Source organism: Aulonocara sp. 'chitande type north' Nkhata Bay, linkage group LG2 (genome assembly GCF_057382095.1).
Source record: "Aulonocara sp. 'chitande type north' Nkhata Bay isolate Kocher_YH1m ecotype deep benthic linkage group LG2, A_spYH_male_GT1.1, whole genome shotgun sequence".
NCBI classification, from domain to species: Eukaryota; Metazoa; Chordata; class Actinopteri; order Cichliformes; family Cichlidae; genus Aulonocara; species Aulonocara sp. 'chitande type north' Nkhata Bay.
Genome location: NC_141345.1, coordinates 28,888,247 through 28,911,609, shown reverse-complemented (window position 1 = coordinate 28,911,609; position 23,363 = coordinate 28,888,247). Strand labels below are relative to the sequence as shown.

The 23,363-nt window shown below is 44.0% G+C and overlaps 1 protein-coding gene across 1 annotated transcript; it reads right to left on the bottom strand.

The window, feature by feature from the left end:
* Window positions 1-11,305: 11,305 nt before the first annotated feature.
* Window positions 11,306-13,270, bottom strand: LOC147338119 (uncharacterized). The gene is made up of 3 exons (XM_086264023.1): window positions 12,503-13,270; window positions 11,946-12,321; window positions 11,306-11,837 (listed from the first exon to the last, which is right to left on the bottom strand). Exons 1-3 carry the CDS (start codon window positions 13,268-13,270, stop codon window positions 11,683-11,685), a joined length of 1,299 nt encoding a protein of 432 aa, XP_086120149.1. The 3' UTR covers window positions 11,306-11,682.
* Window positions 13,271-23,363: the final 10,093 nt, after the last annotated feature.

Here is a 23,363-nt window from a genome sequence, read left to right as displayed (position 1 = left end):
TCGACAAAAAGTCCGTGCAGAGAAAATTTGAAGTGGGTGACAAAGTGTTGACTCTCCTACCCGTTCCTGGATCCTCTCTCCAGGCAAAGTTCTGTGGGCCCTATACTGTCCAAGAGAAACTGAGTGACACAGATTATGTTATAGGTACCCCAGACCGTAGGAGAAAGCATCGTGTGTGTCATGTTAATCTGATGAAGCCTTATTTTGTTCGTGATGCAGGTGTAAACTCCTCCTCATCCCCCGCTGCGCTGTCTGCCGTGTCGGTAGTTGTGCCAGCATCCCCGTCTCAGTATAGCCCAGAAAGTGATGGCTTAGCTTTCGTTTGTGCTGAGGGTTGCTCCCGACTCAGAAACTCTGAAGTATTGGATAAGTTGAATTCCCACCTAAAACATTTAGATGAGGCCGCCCAGACCGATGTGTGTTCTCTGATCAATACTTACCCATCTCTGTTTGCTGACACTCCGTCTCGCACTACTGTCCTCGAACATGACATAGATGTAGGTGACCACCCTCCGATCAAACAACACGCTTATCGTGTGAACCCTACCAAACGTGCACTTTTTCAGCAAGAAGTTTCCTACTTGCTGGAAAATGGTCTTGCTGTCCCTAGTTCGAGTGCCTGGAGTTCCCCATGCCTTCTTGTGCCGAAGGAAGACAAAACTCCACGTTTTTGTAGTGATTTTCGAAAAGTGAACAGTGTGACCAAACCCGACTCCTACCCTCTTCCCCGCATGGAAGATTGTGTGGATAGGGTTGGCTCCGCAAAGTTTGTCACCAAACTGGACTTATTAAAGGGTTATTGGCAAGTTCCCCTCACTCCGCGTGCATCTGAAATTTCTGCTTTTGTCACTCCTGACCACTTCCTCCAATACACCGTCATGCCTTTTGGCCTTCGAAATGCCCCTGCCACATTCCAACGCCTTATGCACATTGTCTTAGGTGGTGTCACAAACTGTGAAGTGTACTTAGACGACATTGTAGCCTATTCAGAGACTTGGTCAGATCACCTTGGAACACTGTGACTTATCTAGGGAAGCAGGTGGGTCAGGGACAGGTGCGCCCCCTGCTGGCTAAAATCCAGGCTATCCTAGATTTCCCTGTGCCTCGCACTAGACGTGAGCTTCGCCGGTTCCTTGGTATGGCCGGCTATTATCGTGGCTTCTGTAAGAATTTTGCAGATGTAGTTGCACCTCTCACCAGTCTCACAAGTGTGTCAAAACCATTTGTATGGTCCCCCACATGCCAGAATGCTTTTGAGTCTGCCAAAGCTCTCCTCTGCAGCACACCAGTACTTGCCGCTCCTGTTTTTTCACATCCGTTTAAACTTGAGGTGGATGCCAGCGCCAACGGTGTAGGTGCGGTACTGTTGCAGGAGGATAGGCAGGGTGTTGATCACCCAATTGGTTACTTTTCGAAAAAATTCAACTCCCACCAACAGAAATACAGCACCATTGAAAAAGAAGCCCTCTCTCTATTGCTTGCTCTACAGCATTTCGAGGTCTATGTCGGTTCCAGTTCAGCACCTGTCATTGTTTACACAGACCACAACCCCCTCGTGTTTTTGACCCGAATGCAAAATTCTAACCAAAGGCTCATGAGATGGTCCCTCTTAGTACAAGATTTCAATCTGGAGATCCATCACAAAAAAGGGACAGAGAATGTACTGGCAGATGCGCTGTCACGTGGTTTTCGGAACCCCTAAGCGCCAAACATCTTTAGGGGAGATGTTTGGTCTTGGGAAGGGGGCTGTTGTTGTCTGTGCCTTTAAGTCTTTGCAGGTCCCGGAGTGGATGAGCTGACGGCTGCTGATTGGTCCCCTGGCCATGTGATCTTCATTCAAATCCCTCACCAGCAGTTGTCCCGGGGCAGCCACTGACAGCAGCAGCAGACCTGACCCTGGCCTCCAAAACCTGAGACTTTTGTGCCTGTGACTTTGTGCGACTTTTTTGGAGTTTTGTATATAGTGTGTACATTAGTTTTCATTGTAAATAGCCTTGTAAATAGCACTGCAACAGAAGGGGTGAGCTGCCTTATTGTTTTTCCTTGCACTGTTTTCTCCTGTTTATTTCAGTTAGGGAGTTAGGTGTAGCGCTTGTCTTTTGTTTGATATTTGATTTCACATAGGGTTGTAGATAACACCTCCTCCTGACTTAGCTTGTTTTGTTTGTTATTTTGGCCTTTGTTCACCCCGGAGCTTCATTTTTGCAGTGCAGAAAAATAAATCACGATTCACTAAGAAATTGGTTTCCCTTTGTGTATGGTTTTGGGGACCAGGGCGGGGCAATTCTTTCAAACTTGTGTTGCGTTCCTGTACCCCTAGACTGGGGCGTAACACTCCCATATAGAGAACACTGAACACATAGTAATTCCTTTTGTTTTCACTTTAGTAGTGTAGTAATCCTTTTCTAATCATAAAATTGCTGCCTGCATAAAAAATAGTTTTGATAGAAGTGATGTTGAAAGTCCAAAGTAATTATTGTTTTGTCGAGAGCACAAAACAATTATTTTGGTAATCTTAGTTGTGGCAAGTTGTTTATGCATGGGTCATAAACCATCCATCCAGCCAACCATCAATTTTCTTCCACTTATCCAGTTCAGGTTCATGTGAGGGCTGTCATGGGGCAAAGGTCAGGGAATATCCTGGACAAGGGTGCCAGTCCATCTCAGGGATAACACAGAGAGACAGGCAACGATTCATGCTCACATACACACCTACGGCCAATTGAGAATTGAATTGGAAACCTGAGTACCTGGAGAGAACCCACACATGTAACATGCAGGCGCCACACAGAAAGGGACAGCCAACCAGTGCATTTAAGCCTGGGACTACTGCGCCACCATTCTGCTGGGGATTATGACCCTCAGCAGTAGTGCTTTTTTCAAAATGTTCTTACACAAAACGGCATGTTGAACAATATTTGTCTTAAAGGCTAAAAGTAAAAAGCTTTTTCTGAAAGAGAGAAAAGCAAAGATAAAGAAGTTTAAGTCAGAAAGTGTTGTCATTTTGGCTTTTAAAGAAGGCAGATTAGCTATCAGTATGAACGTTATTTTGCTGTCAGTCAGGTGTCTAATTACATGCATCTAAACTTACTTACAGTTAGTTATTTTTCTTGGGACGTGGACATTCCATGGTAAAGAATATACTGTAGAATATACTGTAGTTTGATATAAATGTAATGCTCCGCTCTCCTTTCTATTCATTTGAATCAGATGGGACACACTGTCCTCCCCACCTTTGTTTGATTATGAATTCAAAGCCTTAGTTGCTGAGCTGGTGTTATGATAATGCGCAGCAACCCACTGTGATATACAAAATTGGTTTTGACAACAGGCCTGCTTTTAGATTCACACAGCCCTAAGACCATAGATTTAACATATAACACACATCTCACAGACTCCCCTGCTTTGGTGAGAGTGGTGGAGGGCACTTGGGGGGGGTGGGACGAGGGGGATGATGGCAGCCTAACTACTGCTGAAAGATGTGAGTGGCCAAGAAATTCATAAAATACTGTCGTTTTTCCTGACACATACACTCACTCCCTTCTCCCTGCGGATCTCCCCTCTAGTTGAGGGAAATGTGCCCTTGACAGTCCCAGTGTCAGCTGTGATTTTGTCACTCAGTGGGTGAAAAACATTGTGGTGTTGAAGACCTCTTGGGTGCTAATAACTAGAGGGGGCACTCTATCCTCTTGATAACTCCAGAGTCTAGTGAGAGGTATCAGCTCTTTAACAACGTTAACAAATTGTTAATTTGTGTTATTTATTAAGTGTAGTTGCTTTCATTATGTGTTTCATAAGTTCATACAGCCAGCTATGCAGAATTTTACCTAACACATTCTTTCAGAGATGCAACAAAATTTGTCTTTTTCGCTAACACCGCTGCGCTCTGAAGAAAATTAAAGAACCGACTCTCAAGTGCAAACACAAATGAGCTTGCTGACACCAGTGGAAGGGGATGTCTACTTCACTGAGCAGCAGAGGTGAATCAACACATTTGCCTTCCAATCGAAGACTGAAAAAAGACAGACATATATAGACGCACCAACCTGTGAGAGGACATCAGTAATGGGCTCACATTTTCCTAATCTCCTTTGATGGATTCAGGCCATGATTTTCATTTAGTCCAAAAGAGATAACCAAACTGTCAGCTGTGCTGCTGCTTTGCTTTAATCTCCGCCTGCAGCCAATAATCACCCTGCAACCCGCAACCCTTTGTCAATTGTTAATCTTGTATTGAAGACATTTAGATGCCAGGATGGTATTCTGCATCCTAGGATAATCCAGGGGGCCACTGAGGAGAAGCAAATTGGATTCATTATTAAATTTTGCATTATTAAAAAGACAAATGAATTGAGTTCTCCAAAGAATTTGTGGAATCAATTTAAAAATAATCATTACCATGCAGATGCATATCATGTTTCCTGCAGACTGACAGAGAGATTAGCAATCTCTGTGGTAGCATCTTAAAGGCATTTAACTCATGGTTATGTCTTAATTGGTAGAATGCACCAATATGTATCCTATCAGTGCTGCTAAAGTGTTGCATATGATATGGTTTCATATTGTATATGCCTATATTATTGATAAGAAATTCTTTTTTTTTTTTTTTTTTTTAAACCTTGTAATTCTTTAACTTATTATTCACAGATATTTTACATTGCTTTTGAACCATAGTGATGCTTTCACCTTTGCTTTGCATATTCACGCATGGCGCTACCTGCTCTGGTTACCTCCCTTGTGATTATGGAAGCAGAAAAAAAAAGTTGCTTAACATATAATGTTTTGGATATATTGCCTGATCAAATGCAAATGTAATGAAAGATAGTAATAAGAAAGCAATTCTTTTCTTAATTTAACTGCATATATTACTTTGTCAAACTGAAATATCTAACCCAACTTGAATTAATTTTGACTTTCACAGATACAAATCTCCAGACATCCAGCAGGTTTTAAAGTGAAGTCAGTGTGCTTCAGTTAATGGAACAACAGCCTGTGGTTAAAATGAATCAAACAGAGACTGATTGGAAGGTCACTTCTGGCAATTTCATGATTGTGATTATATTAGCGAAGGCCTTCATATTTAAATGAAATCTTAAATAACTTCCGATTTGCTATTTGCCTTCACCGTGGCGCATACAACACAGGATATGCAGAGGCATACTCAAACAGGAGTAAGGCAAAGGAGCCTGATTAAAGTTTATCTTTCAGGGCAATAAGTCAACCGGCATTCATTATTTCTTGTCAGATTGTAAATGGTCTCTGAAAGGGATATTATGCAAGCTCACACACATATGTTAAAGTGAATGATTTAGCCGTGCCGTCCTACCGCGCTCTAACCTGTTTGTCCCTGCATATGTCAACCGTCAGTCTGACTGGAGACAACATCTAAGCGGAGAGAACAGCAAATACGTGGACGCCGTTTGCAAGATGTGCCAAACAAATAAAGCGCTCGTCCCCAGTGACCCTAAAACAGAACCACCGTTTTGGAGGAATTTTAGTAGCTTTATTAGGAAAGGATCGTCTTTGTGTTGGCAAAACTGTTATAAAGTGAAGAGAGATTTTTTCTCACTGCACATTATTCAAGAAGTGAAAGTCACACCTGTATAATAGCTCCGCTCCGAATGTGTTGTGGATTATTAGGGCCCAGTGAAGGCAGAAAAGTATCGTCGATTTTAATGCACACTCTATATAGTTAAGGTCAGTGTGACATCACGGGTATTGGTTTCAAGTTAATGCATTTCAGTTGTGCAATGGCTATTGTACATCTTATATCTATCTTAATTACAGTAAAGTAAAATCAATTGTTTTGTCAAAGAAAGAAGACACAAATTCCTTTATTCGCTTTCTCGTCATCTTTTTTTGCTTAATACTATGCAAATAATAAATGTGTTCTTTGAAAATGTTTACATCGGCTTGATATGTAATAGTGCAGAAACTGCAACTGTGTGTTTTTCATCACCTCGGTGATTTATTTGGATAGTCAAACCATGCATTGATTAAGGGAAGCAAATGAAATGTGAGTCAACTTGTCACGAGAAACGTTTGCGATCTGTTCATTTCTCTGCCAAGGCAAACTTCAGGTGAAGGAACATTTTCAGTGTGATTTTGTTTTTGCTTTAGCGCAAAAGACTACCAAGCAGAGCACTTACAACGTGTCTTTCTCGTTAAAAGTTTATTTTGGACTGATTCCATTGTATTTTCTTGCTTATTACCCTCTTTAATCAATTTCTGTTAAGTCTCTTTATATGTGAAGGTGCTTCACTTATTATTGAGTGGATTATAATTGTATTTTCTATTTTGCATCATACAAAAAAAAACAACATTTATAAGGACTCGTTGAAAATGTATTAATGAACTGTGTTTTCACGGACACTGGAATTCACACTGACCCTGAAATAGTACATTAAAAAGACCTGATTTTTTTCTGCTGTGTTTTGGAAAGAACACAGTAAACGATAAGCAAATCTGATGGCTGAAAAACTATTGTATGCCGTCTGAGAAGTGAGAGCTCTCAGAGTACAGCTCCTCAATAGAATGCGATTTTCACTGGGAACATAATGTTGACGTTTACCCAGCACTCAGGCTGTCCCTCTCTCCCATAGATTTCTGTAATGTAATACATGTTGCAGCAGACACATCATATCTGGCCCGAGGAAGTGACTCATGAACGACTTTCAAAGAGAGCTGTGCTTTGAACTTGTTTATTATGTTGCCTTGTGTGCTTCTGCCTCACAAGCTCGGGACCAGGCTGCGATCTTGCAGGTGGAGGCTGAGACCCCGCTGAAGACCCTGGAGCAAGTCAATAAAACATACAAACAACAGGTCTGGACTCTGATTATCGCTCCCTTGGCTTTAGGGCCACACAGTACAACATGCTGAACAAATGTTTTGGTAAACATTCACAGCCAAACTCTCAGAAACGCTGCCACACAATGTCACTGTGGAATACACCAGGCACAGACACACGCACACACAGGTAGGTACAGCCAACTTCCACATTTATTCAAGTGTTGTTGTTTTGACAGCTGACTCAGTCACACAGTCTGACAGCTCACGAGCCCAGCTGATCTCTCTCCCGGCCGCTCCTCCTCGTCTCACTATAAACACAGCGGAGGGAGACCATCATCAGTCCATAAACAACATCAGCTGTTCTTACCGGCCTCGCAGCGCCGCCCTGATGAGCCTTCCGCTCCACTCCTCCCCTGCAGCTGCGCCCGGGGCCACGCCTCCGCCACACACCCCCACCGCCCGTTCGAGGCCGGGGAGCCGTCCGGCCGAGCCAACTCCCCCCCCCCCCCCCCCCCCGCGAGCGAGAGAGGAAATCGGCCACCGCCATCTGCGCCCCCGGCCTATGGATCACCTTGAACTTAAAGGGCTGCAACGCCAGATACCACCGGGTGATCCGGGCGTTGGCATCCTTCATGCGGTGGAGCCACTGCAGCGGGGCGTGGTCCGAACAGAGGGTGAATGAGCGTCCCAGGAGGTAATAGCGCAGGGAGCCGACCGCCCACCGGATGGCCAGGCACTCCTTCTCCACGGTGCTGTACCGGCGCTCGCGCTCTGCTAGCTTCCGGCTGATGTATAGGACAGGGCGGTCGGCCCCCCTTACCTGCTGGGACAAAACGGCTCCCAGCCCTCTGTCCGAGGCGTCAGTCTGCAGAACAAAAGGGAGGGAGGCGGGAATGATAGAATTTGGCACCTCAGGCCCCAACTCATCTCTCTCCTTCACCAAGCTCACCAGAGAAGCGGTTTCAACCTCTCGCCACAGTTTGAGGAGATTGAGGTGATAAATCTGCCTGGCTCCTCCCCTGTCCGACCGAGCGACCTCATAGTCCACGTCCCCGACTCGCCGTGTGACCACAAAGGGTCCTTGCCACTTGGCGAGCAACTTCGAGCTGGAAGTAGGGAGTAACACAAGCACTTTATCTCCCGGTGAAAATTGCCTGAGCCTAGCCCCTCTGTCATACAGGCGTTGCTGACGCTGCTGAGCCTGGAGCAAATTCTCCCGTGACAACCTCCCCAAAGTGTGGAGTTTTGCTCTCAGGTCCAACACGTACTGAATCTCATTTTTGGCGGGGCTCGGACCGTCCTCCCAGCTTTCTTTAATCAGGTCGAGCACCCCACGTGGCCTCCTGCCGAACAGCAGTTCAAAGGGAGAAAATCCCGTGGAGGCCTGGGGCACCTCCCGCACTGCGAATAACAGAGGGTCTAGCCAGTGATCCCAATTGCGTTCATCCTCGTTAATGAACTTCCGAATCATGGACTTTAAAGTCTTATTCAGCCGCTCCACCAGCCCGTCAGTCTGAGGGTGGTAGACGCTGGTCCGAATAGATTTAATGCCCAGCAATTCGTACAGTTCCCGCAGTGTACGAGACATAAACGACGTGCCCTGGTCAGTCAGTATCTCTTTCGGGATTCCGACTCGGGAGATGACCTGAAACAGTGCCTGCGCCACACTCTTTGCAGAGATGGTGCGCAGCGGAACTGCTTCCGGGTACCGCGTTGCGTAATCCACCAGGACTAACACAAAGCGGTAGCCGCGTGCACTCCGGTGAAACGGCCCGATGAGGTCCATGCCGATGCGCTCAAACGGGACCTCAATGAGGGGGAGAGGGCGCAGCGGCGCCTTCGGTATGGCCGGCTGGTTAACAAGTTGGCAGTCCGGGCAGGACGCGCACCAGCGGCGCACATCCGCTCGGATGCCCGGCCAATAAAATCGGGCCGTTATTCGCTCCAGAGTTTTCTCATAGCCCATATGCCCTGCCATGGGGTTATAGTGGGCCGCCTGGAAAAGCGTTTCCCGGCGGCCCTGCGGCACCAACAACTGGGTGTGTGTTTCCTCTGTCTGAGTGTCACGACTCACTCGATATAATCGGTCGTTTAATAAGACGAAACGCGGGTAGGTCTGCGCGGCCTCAGGGCGCACCACGTGACCATCAATAGCCATCACTTGGTCAAAGGCTGAGCGTAGGGTGCCGTCACGAGACTGCTCCAGTGGGAAATCACCCATGGGGGACACTTCCGGGGCCGGCGGGACGTCCCGTGAGGGACCCGCCGGCTCCTCCCCCCCGGAGTCAGTGTCGGACGACCCCGCGTCACCGCTGAACGCCGCGCACACGCTACACCCCGCTTCCGGTCGTGATCGCACCCCCGCGTACTGTCCCAGTAGCTGATGAAACCCCGGCCAATTGGTACCCAGAATCAGGGGGTGCGACAGGCGCGGGCTAACCGCCGCCGTTACTCTATGCGTTTTGCCCTTATACTTTAATAACAGCGGCACTATGGGATACCTGTGAACGTCACCATGCACACACCTCACCTCCACCCATTCTGCCTCTAGCAATGCCCCGGGGCGAACCAAGCTTTGGTGTACGAGGGTCTGCGTGCAGCCCGTGTCCACCAACGCCTGGCATATACCCCCTCGAGTCCTTACCGGAATACTGTATGTCCCTCCTGGACCGGGGGAGGGTGCTGGGGCGCCAGCAACACGAAACACCTGCCCCACTTCCATAAGCGGACAATCCCTCCTCAGGTGCCCCGGCTGCCCGCACTTCCAACACTCCGGCCCCGGCGTCTGTGCTGCTCTCCGTGGCTCGGGGGCGGCTCCACTTGGCTCGGCTGCCCTGGACGGCACCAACGCCGCGAAAGGGTTAGTGGGGCTCAGCACCGGCAGCCGCTCTGCCTGCCCTGGTGCCGGCACACGGCGCCTCGGGGCCGGCACCGGGGCCTGTTTGTTCGGCCTCCGTCCGGCGTCCCCGGGTTCCCCTGCTCCAGCGGCAAGGTGGTCCTCCGCCAGCGTCACCGCTACCTCCAAGCTTGCGGGCCGGTGGCACCGGACCCATCTCGCCGTCTCCGCTGGCAATCCCTCCGTGAAATGCTCCAGCACCACCTTGTCCACCAGCTTCGTCTCCCCCTCCGATGTTCCCGGTTGCAGCCAGCGTACCGCCGCGTCGCGCAGCTGCCGGGCCCAGGCGAATGGTCGGTCCGTTGTAGCCAGCCGACAGGCCCGGAACCGCCGGCGGTGGTCTTCGGCGGTGAGCCCTAGCCTGTCCACCACCGCCCGGCTCACGTCCGCGAAGCTGCTCCTCGACGCCGGAGGCAGACTCAGGGCCGCTGTTTGTGCCTCCCCGGACAGCAGGGGGAGCAGCCGCGGAGCCCACTCCTCCCGCGGCCATTGGCAAGCCTCCGCCGTGGCACGGAAGGTCTCCAAAAAAACCTGTGGGTCGTCCCCGTCCCCCATCCGGGGCACCACCACCGACAGTGGCGAGGGCTTCGGCGTGGCAGCGGCCCCGACCAGCCGCTCCAGAACTTGCGTCTGCCGGTCCGTCTGCTCCCGTAGCGCGGCCAGGTGGGCACGCTGGTCGGCCGCCTGATCCCGGCTCATCGTCGCCATCTCCGCCAGCATCTGCGCCAAGAATTGCAGAGGCTGGGCGGGTGGCGCGGCCTGTGGGTCAGACATTTCCCCACCGGCACTTTCCTGGGTTTCGGCACCACTTGTGGAATACACCAGGCACAGACACACGCACACACAGGTAGGTACAGCCAACTTCCACATTTATTCAAGTGTTGTTGTTTTGACAGCTGACTCAGTCACACAGTCTGACAGCTCACGAGCCCAGCTGATCTCTCTCCCGGCCGCTCCTCCTCGTCTCACTATAAACACAGCGGAGGGAGACCATCATCAGTCCATAAACAACATCAGCTGTTCTTACCGGCCTCGCAGCGCCGCCCTGATGAGCCTTCCGCTCCACTCCTCCCCTGCAGCTGCGCCCGGGGCCACGCCTCCGCCACAGTCACGTACAACAGAACATGTACAGACGTGACCTTAATATTTTTAGGAAGGGGATTTCACAATTTTGGTTATCCAAAAGCAGTTTGTATTCTGCAAACACATAGATATTATTTGACCAGCAAAACATAAATAAATGTGTGTTTTGGTAAATATTTGTGGACTATGAACATTCAGGAACTACCCAAAACTACCTAACAAGTATACTGAAAGAATCTAATACCAACTTTGATTGCAATAACAGTTTTCATTCAGCATTGCGCAGGCTTGAAGAGGGTTTGAGACACAATTAGACATGCTTAATGCACACATGTTCTTGTGACTCTTTCTTTCTGTGTCCACCAATGTACTCATAATAACTCCTGATTAAACAGAAGCACGTATGCTCAGAATGCAATATTACAGTTTTTGCCCGTTGCTTGAACACATTTGGCAAAACGTCGCTCATTGTGCCAAAACTCTAAACACAAGTAAACACGACACAACACTGGGAAATATACCATACTCATCTGTGCCAAAATGAAACTCCACTCCCAAAACCTAAACTCTGCTGTCAAAACCTAACATTCCTCTGTCAAAATGTAACTCTGTTGACAAAATGACACATACTTGCATCATATGCAAACACTTACAGATCAGGGGGAACACACTAGTCTTCTTTACATAAAACACTGCAGTCCTTGATTTCCATTGTGTATTCAGAAGGCACATTTACAGGAGACACATTTCCAAACAACCAAAAACGCAAATAGACCTACTCAATAGTGTACATCGCAGTACCATGAATTCAGATGAAGCAAAAAAAAAAAAAAAACCACAACACAATAATACTGCAATAGAAAAAACACTATACTGTAAACACAAAAAACCATGACAAGTGTGCATAAGTGGGCTCATGGATCCCGCCGTCTGTTGGGGTCTGGCCACAGGACCTCATCAACATCGCAAGCTATGTCCTCTCCCGCTAGGCACCGGGGAAAATACCCTCTTGCATGTCGAAACCATCCATGGATCGCTGTCACCTCAATGTCGCCGCAGGCCTGTTCCATTGCCTGCAGAAGAGGCATGCGGGCATGTGGTTGGCGGTCATATACTCGCCATCTCCAAGCCGAAAAAAATTCCTCAATAGGGTTTAAAAATGGTGAGTAAGGGGGCAAGTATACCACTTCAAATTGATCGGTGAACCAGGCCTGGACCAGAGCAGCCCGATGGAAACTGACATTATCCCATATCACCACAAACCTGGGCTGATCTGGTCTGTTCTGTACAACTATGTTATGGAGAGCATCTAGAAATGTGAGTATGTGTTGGCTATTGTATGGACCTAGCATTGCATGATGGTGCAGAAGTCCTCGAAGGCATATGGCGGCACATAATGTGATGTTTCCCCCGCGCTGCCCTGGGACGTGCACAATTGCCCTTTGGCCAATCACATTACGACCCTGTCGTCTTGTTTTGCTCAGGTCGAATCCAGCTTCATCAATGAAAATGTATTCATGAGGCTGTGCAGCTCCATCCATGGCCATGATCCTCTGAAAAAAAGGGGAACATGTCACTGTACTACAGTGCTACACATACAGCACCCTCACCCCATCACACAGGTACCTGTGTAGCTCTCAGAATAGATCCATGTGGTACTGATATGGTACATATTCAGCTGCTACTGGACTTCACCAATACTCTATTGTAAATGTAAGGGACAGTTACACGTACCCGTACATATTCAGCTCGAAGTCCTTTGACCCTGTCACTGTTCCTCTCGAATGGGACTCTGTAGAGCTGCTTCATGGTGATGCTGTGTTTACCCAAGATGCGTCTGATGGTGGTGATGCTCACATGGTCTATGTTGCTGAACACTCGCCTGTCTGCAAGTATTTTCCGTCGTAGCTGGTGGAGACGGATGGCATTGTCTGCCCTCACTAGGTCCACAACGGCAAGTTCCTGCTGTTGTGTGAACAGGCATTGCCGTCCACCCCCAGAAGGTCTTCGGGTCATTCTGGAGGAATACAACCACATATTGTCATCGGTTTGCTTATTTTTCATACAGTACTTTACTGTACGTACTGTGTCATCCACTGTACAACACTGTACTTCAATATGAGGAATCAGCCACTTTGGCTGCAAAAGGAGCATTAGCACCCCGTACACTTGATATGGTAATGTGATATACTGTAGAACAGTGCTATGGAACCATCTGAGTAGAGCAGAAGGTATGGAGGTGAAGACAGACCTGTTTTCTAGTCGGAATGTTCGTATTATAGATGCCACTGTGAAGCGGCTTGGATGTGGGTGGACTCTCTGCCCAGCTTCCCTCATAGTCAGGCCATGGTTGATGACATGGTCCACCAAAGTTGCTCTTATTTCATCAGAAATATGGGTCCGTGCATGGCCTCTTCGGCCTCCTCCTCCTCTTCCTCCTCCTCCTCTACCTCTTCCTCTACCTCTTCCTCTTCCTCTTCCTCTTGCTCTCCCTCCATCCATGCTTGCGAAGTTCTTGAAATGGCTACGCTGAGGGCTTTTTGTAGTTGGCTAATTGGTGTTCGGTTTTGCAAGTAAGTGCCTTCAGGTGTGTATTTGCGTGGTTGCAATTACTCCATGTGTTTTGTATTTTGGATACATGTGTTTTCCGAATGGCACCTTGACATTTCATTTTGTGAGCGAAGTGTCTTATGTATGACATAGAGTGTAGCATGCAGGACCATGTGTGTTGCATAAAGGAGTAGGAGTGTTGCATAATTGGTACTGGGGTGCAAAGCAGCGCTTTTGTTTAAGGTATGGGTACATGTGTTTGAGGTATGGTAACAAAAGCTTCACGTTGTGTTACTTTAGTCTGAGCATGGGTTTATAGTGTTCAAGCAACGGGCAAAAACTGTAAAGCTATTCAAAAGTCTTTTAAAATCAAATGTCTCAAAACTACACTGGGCTTCTGACATAGAGCTAAAAGGCATCACTGAAATCTGACTCTAACATAATGCATTTTTTATCAAAGGAATATGTAAAAAAAAACTGAAATGTTTTACCTGGCAATCTCTGTATGCGGCACGGATGTTAGCCTCGAAACAATATCTGAAACCAATTTGCTACTGATGTAGAAATAGCCTTCGGATCATAAAGAAACTAAGATATTTGCCACTCAGTGTTCTTCACCTTTACATGCAATGTTCCACAAAGACAGCTGTACGAGATTTGAATAGGATACACTGACTGTCTTCCTCAATATCTTGTAGGAACCCATGTACAGTGCCAGAATTTAAATCAGTTCATGAATATGGAACGGTCCAGTTGGAATTTCCGTATGGTAAAGCAGCTTGTCACTCAGAACGTCAGCATAAACTTTGGCCCTCACAAGCCTGAAATACAAAATTCAGAGACTATGATAAATCTGGCAGCCCCAGCTCTCTGACAGCTATCTGGGGCTACAGAAGAATGACCTGCTAACTGTGTAGTGCATGTATAGGGGGTTCTGATCCACTGCCCCTCAGACAGAAGACAGAGACACACACAGACAAGGGAATTGTGAGGGTCTACATGCGAATACAACAAACCAAGCATGCGTTCAACTGCATCCCTTGGGCTTGGGAGGTTGTCAATGGGCTTGTTTTCCACCCTTCAGGACTATTGTTTACTTTCAAGATTAGAGAGGGGGAAAAGAAGGTGCACATAGAAATAGAAAGTTGTGTTTTTGAGTTGGGGTTTATTATGTCAGTTCTTCTTTTTCTTTTGGTTTAACACTAAAAGTGCCATTCAAAGAATATCCGCCCTTTCTCTGACTTTTAATGTCTACGACGGGCAGAGACGGAAACTATCAAAACTTCATTATGCCTTAACATAGTTTCTTACGCTACTATAACAAGATAACTAAAGTACTTCCTATTCCTGGACTAATTCAAATTATTGTATTTCTGGTTACTGATTCCTCATGTCAATAAGATTACATTATGCAGCTGATCCAAGTTGATCCAGAAATCCTAATCCATAAGCCCAAGAATACCCGACTTCTAACACCACCAATCTTCTTAGAAATAGTAGTGCATGTGCTTCTGGGTGTGCAAGTGAGTATGTGTGCACACGTGTGTGGAGGGGATGCCTGTACCCCAATAATTATACTCATTCCACACACCACGAACTCACTGTGACCTGTTTTTGGAGAGGGAATCAAGGCTGTAGGTTGTTCTTGGGATATATCCAATCCAATTGAGTGGATGAGAAGTGACAGAGGCATAAAAGCCCAGAGAGGCATGCTGCAGATTCTGAACACGTAATTAGCCCTGTCCCATGAGGATCTGCAGTGAGTCTGCTTATTCTAGACCATACATTAGCAATGACATCCTTCTCCAAGTAGACAGCATAAAAATGAACATCCATTTACAGTCGGGGTGGGGAAAAAATAAAAATAATTAGCACAAATCTGCATGAAATGCACTACTTAGAGCAATAAAAAGGCATTTGGAAAAAAGTTGATATGTATGGTTTTGTTTGATTTTTTTTTCATAAATAGGATAATAATGTCTGGCTTTCACCAAAAAAATGTGAAGAGCATAACAGATTGATTAACTGGTTGAAATTAAATCACTGCCACAGGTTTGACAGCAAGCTTACCTCAGAGATACTGCTCATTGTAAAAGCAATCAAACCTTAATTGTTCCACTCCATGAACACATAACAAAACAGAAGTGCAGATTAGCGTGGCAGCAACGATGATTATGTTTTCATTAATTTTCTCTCATAAAACTATCTGCTTAATTAAAATGACTGGGTTTCTTTGACAATCAGCATTTCTAAAAAAATAAAAATAAAAAAATTTCCCCGTTTGTTTATGTTAACTGCATGTTTTTCCATCGTGATCTATTTGAAATTCAGTGGCGTGGTCTTTCATTTGTGATCGTGTGTCAGCGTTCGCTTAGCTATTTGTAATCTGTTTAACCTGTTGTGCTGTGATCAGGAGGCTGTTTCTTTCTTACAGCAGAGGCTTTGGCCGAGCTAGAGAAGCATCTCTCTGCTGGAGATTATCCTTTACCCTTGAGTGGCATTCTTCACTGGAGGGACTCAAAGACGGAGCTTGAGGGACACAGATTTCCATCTAGTTTTCCGCTCTCCTCAGCCCCATCTCTCCTCTGCTTTCTCCCAGATTTATCTGACTTTCTCTTAATGTTTCCTGAACTGTGATTTATATTCAATCCATACTGTAAGCGAATATATTTTAAAAGGCCCACCTTTAATTATTAAAATGTCCACCTCATTTGAATCAGCACACATGTAGTGTATATATAGTGCTCAGCTTAAATCAAAGAGCTCTAAATGTATGAGCCAGATCTCATTTACATTCTCGTTTGGGTCATTGCCATTGAGAAATCCAGGCTGCCTGCCAATTTACAGCAAGCACAAATGTGTTTTAATGTCAGCAAAGGTTTAAGTGAAAGCAAGGATATCAATGCGATCAGTGAGAAAGGCTTGAGGATTTCAAAATAAACTTCATGAAACTCCTGATAACTTGCCACAGTGTTTCAGTACTACAAAGCAGGTGACTTTCTTTTCACCCCTCCTACTTTTTCTCCTTTAATGCCAGTTCTCGTTGTCTGGTAGCAGGTGGTCGATGTTGTCTGTTGTGTTGACACTAATGCTAATCTTAAGCGTCAAATAAATTCAACTTAGTGTCCACTATACAGAGGAAGACCTAAGAATATTATATTTTGACATGAAAGGAGGTGCCACGGTGTTCATCACTATGATCCCTGCTTGAATATTCAGTTCATTCTCAGCACATGGGGAGGCTTGTTTGATGTCTGTAGAGATTTCATGTCATGAACAGAGTATCAGAGGAAACTTTCACTGCAGGCAGAGGATAATAATAGTCAGAGTTGAGGTAGTAGTTTAAAACGCGTAATGTCTTTTTTCTTTCTTTTTTTCCGTTTTATGTTTTTTTTCCAAAGATAGAAAAAAATATACACGATGCTCCAATAGTCTAGGCTTACACAGCAGGAAGCCGACGATGCAAGAGGATTTACAGACATACTGAGATAAATAAATAAATAAATCAAAATGCAACAGCCATGTGTGCACTCTCACAAGACTCCGGCTTGCTTCTGAAGCCATTTTTAATGTGCATCAATCTGTGCAATCTCCCAAAAAGTCCATCTCACCAAGCAAAGGAGATGAATAAATGAGTGCGTCTGACACAACAGTCATAGTCAAGATCAAAGGAGAAGAAGATAATTAACAGCAGACTAATTGGTAACCACCCTGAGTTTTCATCAGATATGAAAAAGACTGGAGTTTTTCTGGATATTAATTGGAGGAGAATGTGCATAAAATATTTTTGGGTGAGGCATTTTCTGTAGTAGATTGCTTGACACAATCAGCTCTCAAGTGCAAAGTGCAAAGTTATCAGAAATAATGAATGAATAGAAATGAGGTGAAAAACATATTTTCATGAAAATAAGCCATAATGAAACCACTAAGCAGCTTCATAATGAAATAAATGTGGCATTTTGGGTGGCGTAGTTATACTAGTCCACTGCTATTACCACACTTGTGACACATAGCATATGTTTATTATCAATAAGAATTTGAATTTTCTGATTTTGTAGTTACCCCACAAGTCGAGTGCCTCCTCCTTAAATAAACTGGTTAGCATGGCGCCAGATCATGTCTTCAGAGTTGGCTGAAGTCAGAGTGGAAAACATGTTATTTGTTGTCCATCTCATTGGACAGCCTGTATGCCTGTTCTCTTCAGGACAGAATATAATCTGTTGACTGCCCTCATGCTAGTATTGGCTTGTCCCTCCTTGTGCCTTCAGAAAAAGCCTCGATGTTATACAGTTTAATAAGTTCATAGGCAGATTTAAAAAAGTGCTGGGTGCATTCCTCATCAGATTTTGGTCTGACAGTTGGTGCTGTAGACTTGTTGGCTGGACATCCATGATGATGCCTTTCTCTCATTCCATACATCCTAAAGATGCTTGACTGGATTGGGATCTGGTGGCTGTGGAAGCCATTTGAGTATAGGGGACTTGTTGTCAAAATATCCGCCACACCGTTAGACCACCAGGCAGGATAGATTAAGTTTTTTATATTGTTTATACCAAATTTTAACTCTACCATCCAAATATCATAGCAGAAAATGAGCCAAATCAGATTCAAGGTTTGTCCAGTCTTCTGTCCAATTTTGGTGAGCTCATGTAAATTTATAGTCTCAATTTCCTCTTCTTAGTTGACAAGAGTGGCACCTGGTGTGTTCTTCAGCTGCTATAGCCCATCTAATTCAAGGTTAAATGTGTCATGTGTTCAGAAATGCCCTCCATATACATTGACCATAGCATGTGGCTATTTGATTACTTTTGCCTTCCTGCTATTGTAACTTCTGACCTCAACAAGGCCTTTTACCAAACAAAACTGTGGTTCACCAGATATTTTCTCTTTAGAAGATGTGGATGCAGCATTACGAACCATCCCTACCGTGATTATCACTGAAGCCAGCCAGCTGATCTGCACCATGGCAGCAGTGATCCTTGAGATGCTTGGGTACAAGCTGAACAGCCATAAGACGTAGTCCCCATCATGGAGACTAGAGGTCGACATGAAGGCAGCACAAAGGGAAGTTGGCCAGCTATCAGAGCTGCAGAAAGGTGTGATGAAGAAAGGAATGTCGAAGAAGTAGAACAGCTACCCATACCTGAGGCCTTTGAAACTGCCAAGCATAGACTCACCGCCTTGGCCAGCTGCTTGAAGAGGTATACCAGAGACATAAAAGCTGTGAGAATAAACCAGATGTTCTTCACTGAACCATCCAAGGTGTGCTGTTAGTGGCAGGAAAACATATGAGCAGCCCCACCAAGTCTGTAGATGGAGCAATACTGGAAGAGCATGTGGGAGAAGAATGCAACACATAACAACAATGCTCTGTGGCCAGTGGAGCTAAAAGCAGATCATACCAACCTCCTGGAACAGGCTCCAGGAGCCATCACAGTGGGAGAAAGGCTCTGAAACAAGAAGAGTCCAAGGTGTGTGTGTGTGTGTGTGTGTGTGTGTGTGTGTGCGCATTTATGTATTTTGTTATAATATAGCTTGAATAAAGCATGTTTTTTCTAATAAAAGAAAGATAATGCATGGAAGAAATAAGTAAGAAAAAGAAAAGGAGAAAAAAGAAACATATCACAGACATATTTATTCAACAATACATGATACTTTGCTAACTAGACATTCTAGTTCCTACAGATGCCATTTAATGAAGGTCCCAGACTAGAACCTATGAGGTGTTAATTTCTTAAACTACTGACTGATGTATTTGCTCAGTTATGTACACAGGGCTTTAAACTTTCTGTTCTGGTTAGAGGAAGTTTCCACTGTTCTGTGAAGGGAGTATTCTTTATTTTGGGACAATTTCTGGAATAGAATAGCCTTCATTCTTAGAACAAGAACACTCTGATGATTTTCAGAGGAGTTTTCTTTTTTTTTCTGCTCTTGGAGAATATAATCAAACCCACACAGACACTCAACTAGACAAAATTATAGCTTCTCTAATTAGCAGAATAGTTTTTAACTGTGCTAACTGGAGAAGAGTTTTTCTAATGATCAATCAGCCTTTTAACATTTTAAACTTGCATTAGGAAGCACAATTTGCTGTTGCAACACAAGAGTGATGGGTGCAAAAAATTGGGCATTTGCACATATTTAAATTCTGATCTATCTGATGCAAAATCTTTGTGGACTGGAATGAGCGACAGGTGCGTTGGAGGGAAAATGAATTGAGTTTGGACTGACCAAAACGCTGCAATTTGATAAATATATTAACCTTAAGCAAGGCTGCGTGGGAGTCACATTTAATTGTGTTATATATATTTAAATTTAAAATCATAAATGATTTATAATTCTGAATAATTGAATGTCATATTAGCTGAGAAAATTAAAAGCCAAAAAAAAAATGTTTTGATAGCTTGAACATCTGCATTTGAACTGGGCAGTGGTTCATATCCAGGGTTACTCTTAAAGCTAAAATCTGCTCAGAAGGCAGTTGTACATATTTGTTACAAATGGTAAATGGCCTGTATTTATATAGCGCTTTACTAGTCCCTAAGGACCCCAAAGCGCTTTACATATCCAGTCATCCACCCATTCACACACTGGTGATGGCAAGCTACATTGTAACCACAGCCACCCTGGGGCACACTGACAGAGGCGAGGCTGCCGGACACTGGTGCCACTGGGCCCTCTGACCACCACCAGTAGGCAACGGGTGAAGTGTCTTGCCCAAGGACACAACGACCAAGACTGTCCAAGCCGGGGCTCGAACCGGCAACCTTCCGATTACAAGGCAAACTCCCAACTCTTGAGCCACGATCGTTACAAGTTACTGTTGAGCTGCTGAAAATAGGGAACTATCTTTAAAATGGCTGTAATACTGATATACTTTTATTGAATGTTGTTTTTGAATTAAAACTGGATTCTGCATTTCAATCACATCCTGATTGTTTGACTTACAGAACTGGACCAGGGTCAACATGGCACTCTGTCCAGTCTATAGCTAAACAACCCAATATGCAGAAAGTTGTGAGGCATTATGCATGTACCTCTGCCATAGTCTTTATATTTGAGATACAGGAACACTTTTCTAGGATTAGATCATATAGGACTTCACACTCGCTGCTCATTAGTTAGCTTTAAAGAGTAATGACCTGTCACCTGTCACCAGTTCTCATTTCAACTTTGTAGATTTTCACTACTGATTTAGACCCACTCACTAAGCTATTGCAATCGAGCCTGGTCTCACTCCATTCTTATGACCGAGAGTCTCTTGGTTAGGTCCTCTTAGTGTCACAATTTAATACATGATGTGCAGGGTTAATATTTGAAATTAGCATAATTCTTCCTAACTCTAATCAATTAGTTTTGGATGGCTTAACTAAACTAAACAAAGTTTGAGGTTGTTTTCTTTTTTTTTCTTCAAGAGATGAAACAAAATAGTCCCTGAAAACAAAAGTAAAAGAAAAAAGAATCTGCCACCGCGGACGGAAAGTGAAGTCTCGTCTTTGACAGCCTTGTGATTTACACCGCAAAGCCCCTCCCGCCCGCTTGTGCAGACTTGGCCGACATTTTAAACATGAGTGTTTGCACTCAGCATCCAATATTGCTGCAGCTAGTGCATTGTGACAAAGGACAAATTGTACATATGTTTGAGATTGAACACTAAAAAAATAGTAGTACTTAATGCCCTGAGAAAGAGAATAGGTTACTCAGCTTGTTCATCAAAGTTGTTGAGATCCTTACGCTGCACATTTTTTCTGCCCTCGATAAATGTTATTGACGTCCTTGTCAATGGTTTTATTGTTGTACATGAAACATGAATATATACATTTATATATGTAGCAAAATTTCGTGTATACACTTTTGGAGGAAAGACATCATGGGAATATGCATGTCATGCATATTCTTTATTTTTAGAAAAGGAGAAACAAAAAACAACTAAATGATAAGAGAAAAAGATAATTGGCAGAATAAAGAGTTGACCACAAAAAAAAAGTTTGAAATAGGAACCAAATGCTAATCTCCTGGTAAAAGTGCAGATTTTTTGATGCTAAAGAACAGTGTGCACGCTGACAAAAGATGCTTAACTCTAACCTAAGGATAACCTTTGTTTCTCTTTTCTGAGCTGAACACTTTCTGTCAGCAGCTTCCCTTTGAAGAACGTATGCTAACAGTCATCAAATCACATCTGTATTGATACGTATTGATGAGTCAAAACCTGTCATTAAGGGTACAGGAGAGGTTATTAAATGTCTTTATGGAGGAATAGATTCAACGAGTATCTAGCAGCCATCTCTAAGCATTCCTATGTGATTGGCTGGGAATGAGTATGAGTTGGTGCTTTATAGTCATCACGTATCAAGATAAAAGGCAAAGGTTACTGGACAAAGTATTGTTTAAACTGCATTGTTTACTAGAATTAAAAGTTCAAGATCATACAGGATATTCCACCATTAATGTGAATTGAATATTTTTAGTTTTATCTGACACGTACTAGCAAAGAAGACCAGAGTTGCAAGCAGCTTAAAACTGAATAAATGAAAAAAATAAAATAAAATAAAATAATGGCACTTTTGATGATAATGCACAGAGGAGGTTTTTCCTTTGAAGCCTTGAAAGGACAGATAAAGTATACCCACCCCTGCAGTATTAATGGGTCATTAAAGACCTGATGAATAGAACATTTCAATTTATCATTTTATTTAACAACATATGCAGAAATACATGTGAGGGGACACAGAACAACAGTCTCAGGTGGGACATTAAAAGCGATATTTATATGGCTGAGAAGCTCTCATTCTGCAGTGAAATATGGCATTGTTAGAGGCTCACAGCAACAGTATGCCCTATGGTGCTATTAGCGAATAAGACCGTGCAAGTAAAAGTATTATGATCTTTATTATCTATTCTTACATTTCAAAAAGAAATGCTTAGAATGTCAGGTACAGGTACAACACAGCACACGATATTGCATTTCTCATTAACACTAATTCCAGTGAAAGTAATAAACACTGTATGCTTTATTATTATAACTTTTATGGACAAAATATACACAGTTTCATACAAAAGCACAAAGAACTGAGAACGCAACATAACATGCTATGAAAAAAACACCAATAAAAAAAACATACAGTTTGTTATTCCAGTGTCTGGATACATTATGTGGTGCACCTTTGCAAAAAGTTGAAATGATAATTTGCACTGTGTAATGGCATGATTTTTTCTACAGTAACATCAGTCTTTAATAGATGTAAAAATGGGTGATAGATAAGAATAAATAAATAATGAAAAACAAATAAGGCTAAACCTTGAAATTTCACTGATTTAACATCTGAAAGGCATGTCTGCAAAGAAAGATGCCTCCATTCACTAGAAAGTTTGTGTAAAACTGGTTAGTATTTGCACACTACCAAAGCCTCAACAGGCTAAATTTGATGATTGTTCCATGGGAACTCTTATTCACATGCAGAAATATAATCAGAATTTGCACATATAAAAGCTGTAGGCAGGTAAGAAAAAATGCTGTAAACAAAGAATGCTTTCAGAAATACAAATGGTTGTTTATTGGTCCCAAATGCATTCTGCACCAGGACAACGATCCCAAACATACAGCCAAAGTCATTAAGAGCTATCTTCAGCGTCAAGAAGAAGTACTGAAAGTGATGGTATGGCCCCCACAAAGCCCACAACATCATGGAGTGTGTATCAGAGTACATGAAGAGACAGAAGGATGTGAGGAAGCCTACATCCACAGAAGACCTGCAGTTAGTTCTCCAAGATCTTTGGAACAACCTACCAACCTCTTTGTTTACAGCATTTTTTCTCCATTGCCTAAAACCTTTGCACAGTACTGTAAATATATAGATTAAGTTTTTAAGATGGAGCATAACTAAGTGCACATGTCGTTTATTCTTTAAGAACACTGTGATAAAAATGGTCAGAACTCCCTTTGTCTTGTTTTCTGACTAATGAACAACAAAACTGAATATTACAAACATTATTTCTCCAAATGATGCTCTACTATAAGATTATATTAGTCTGTAAGACATGTTCA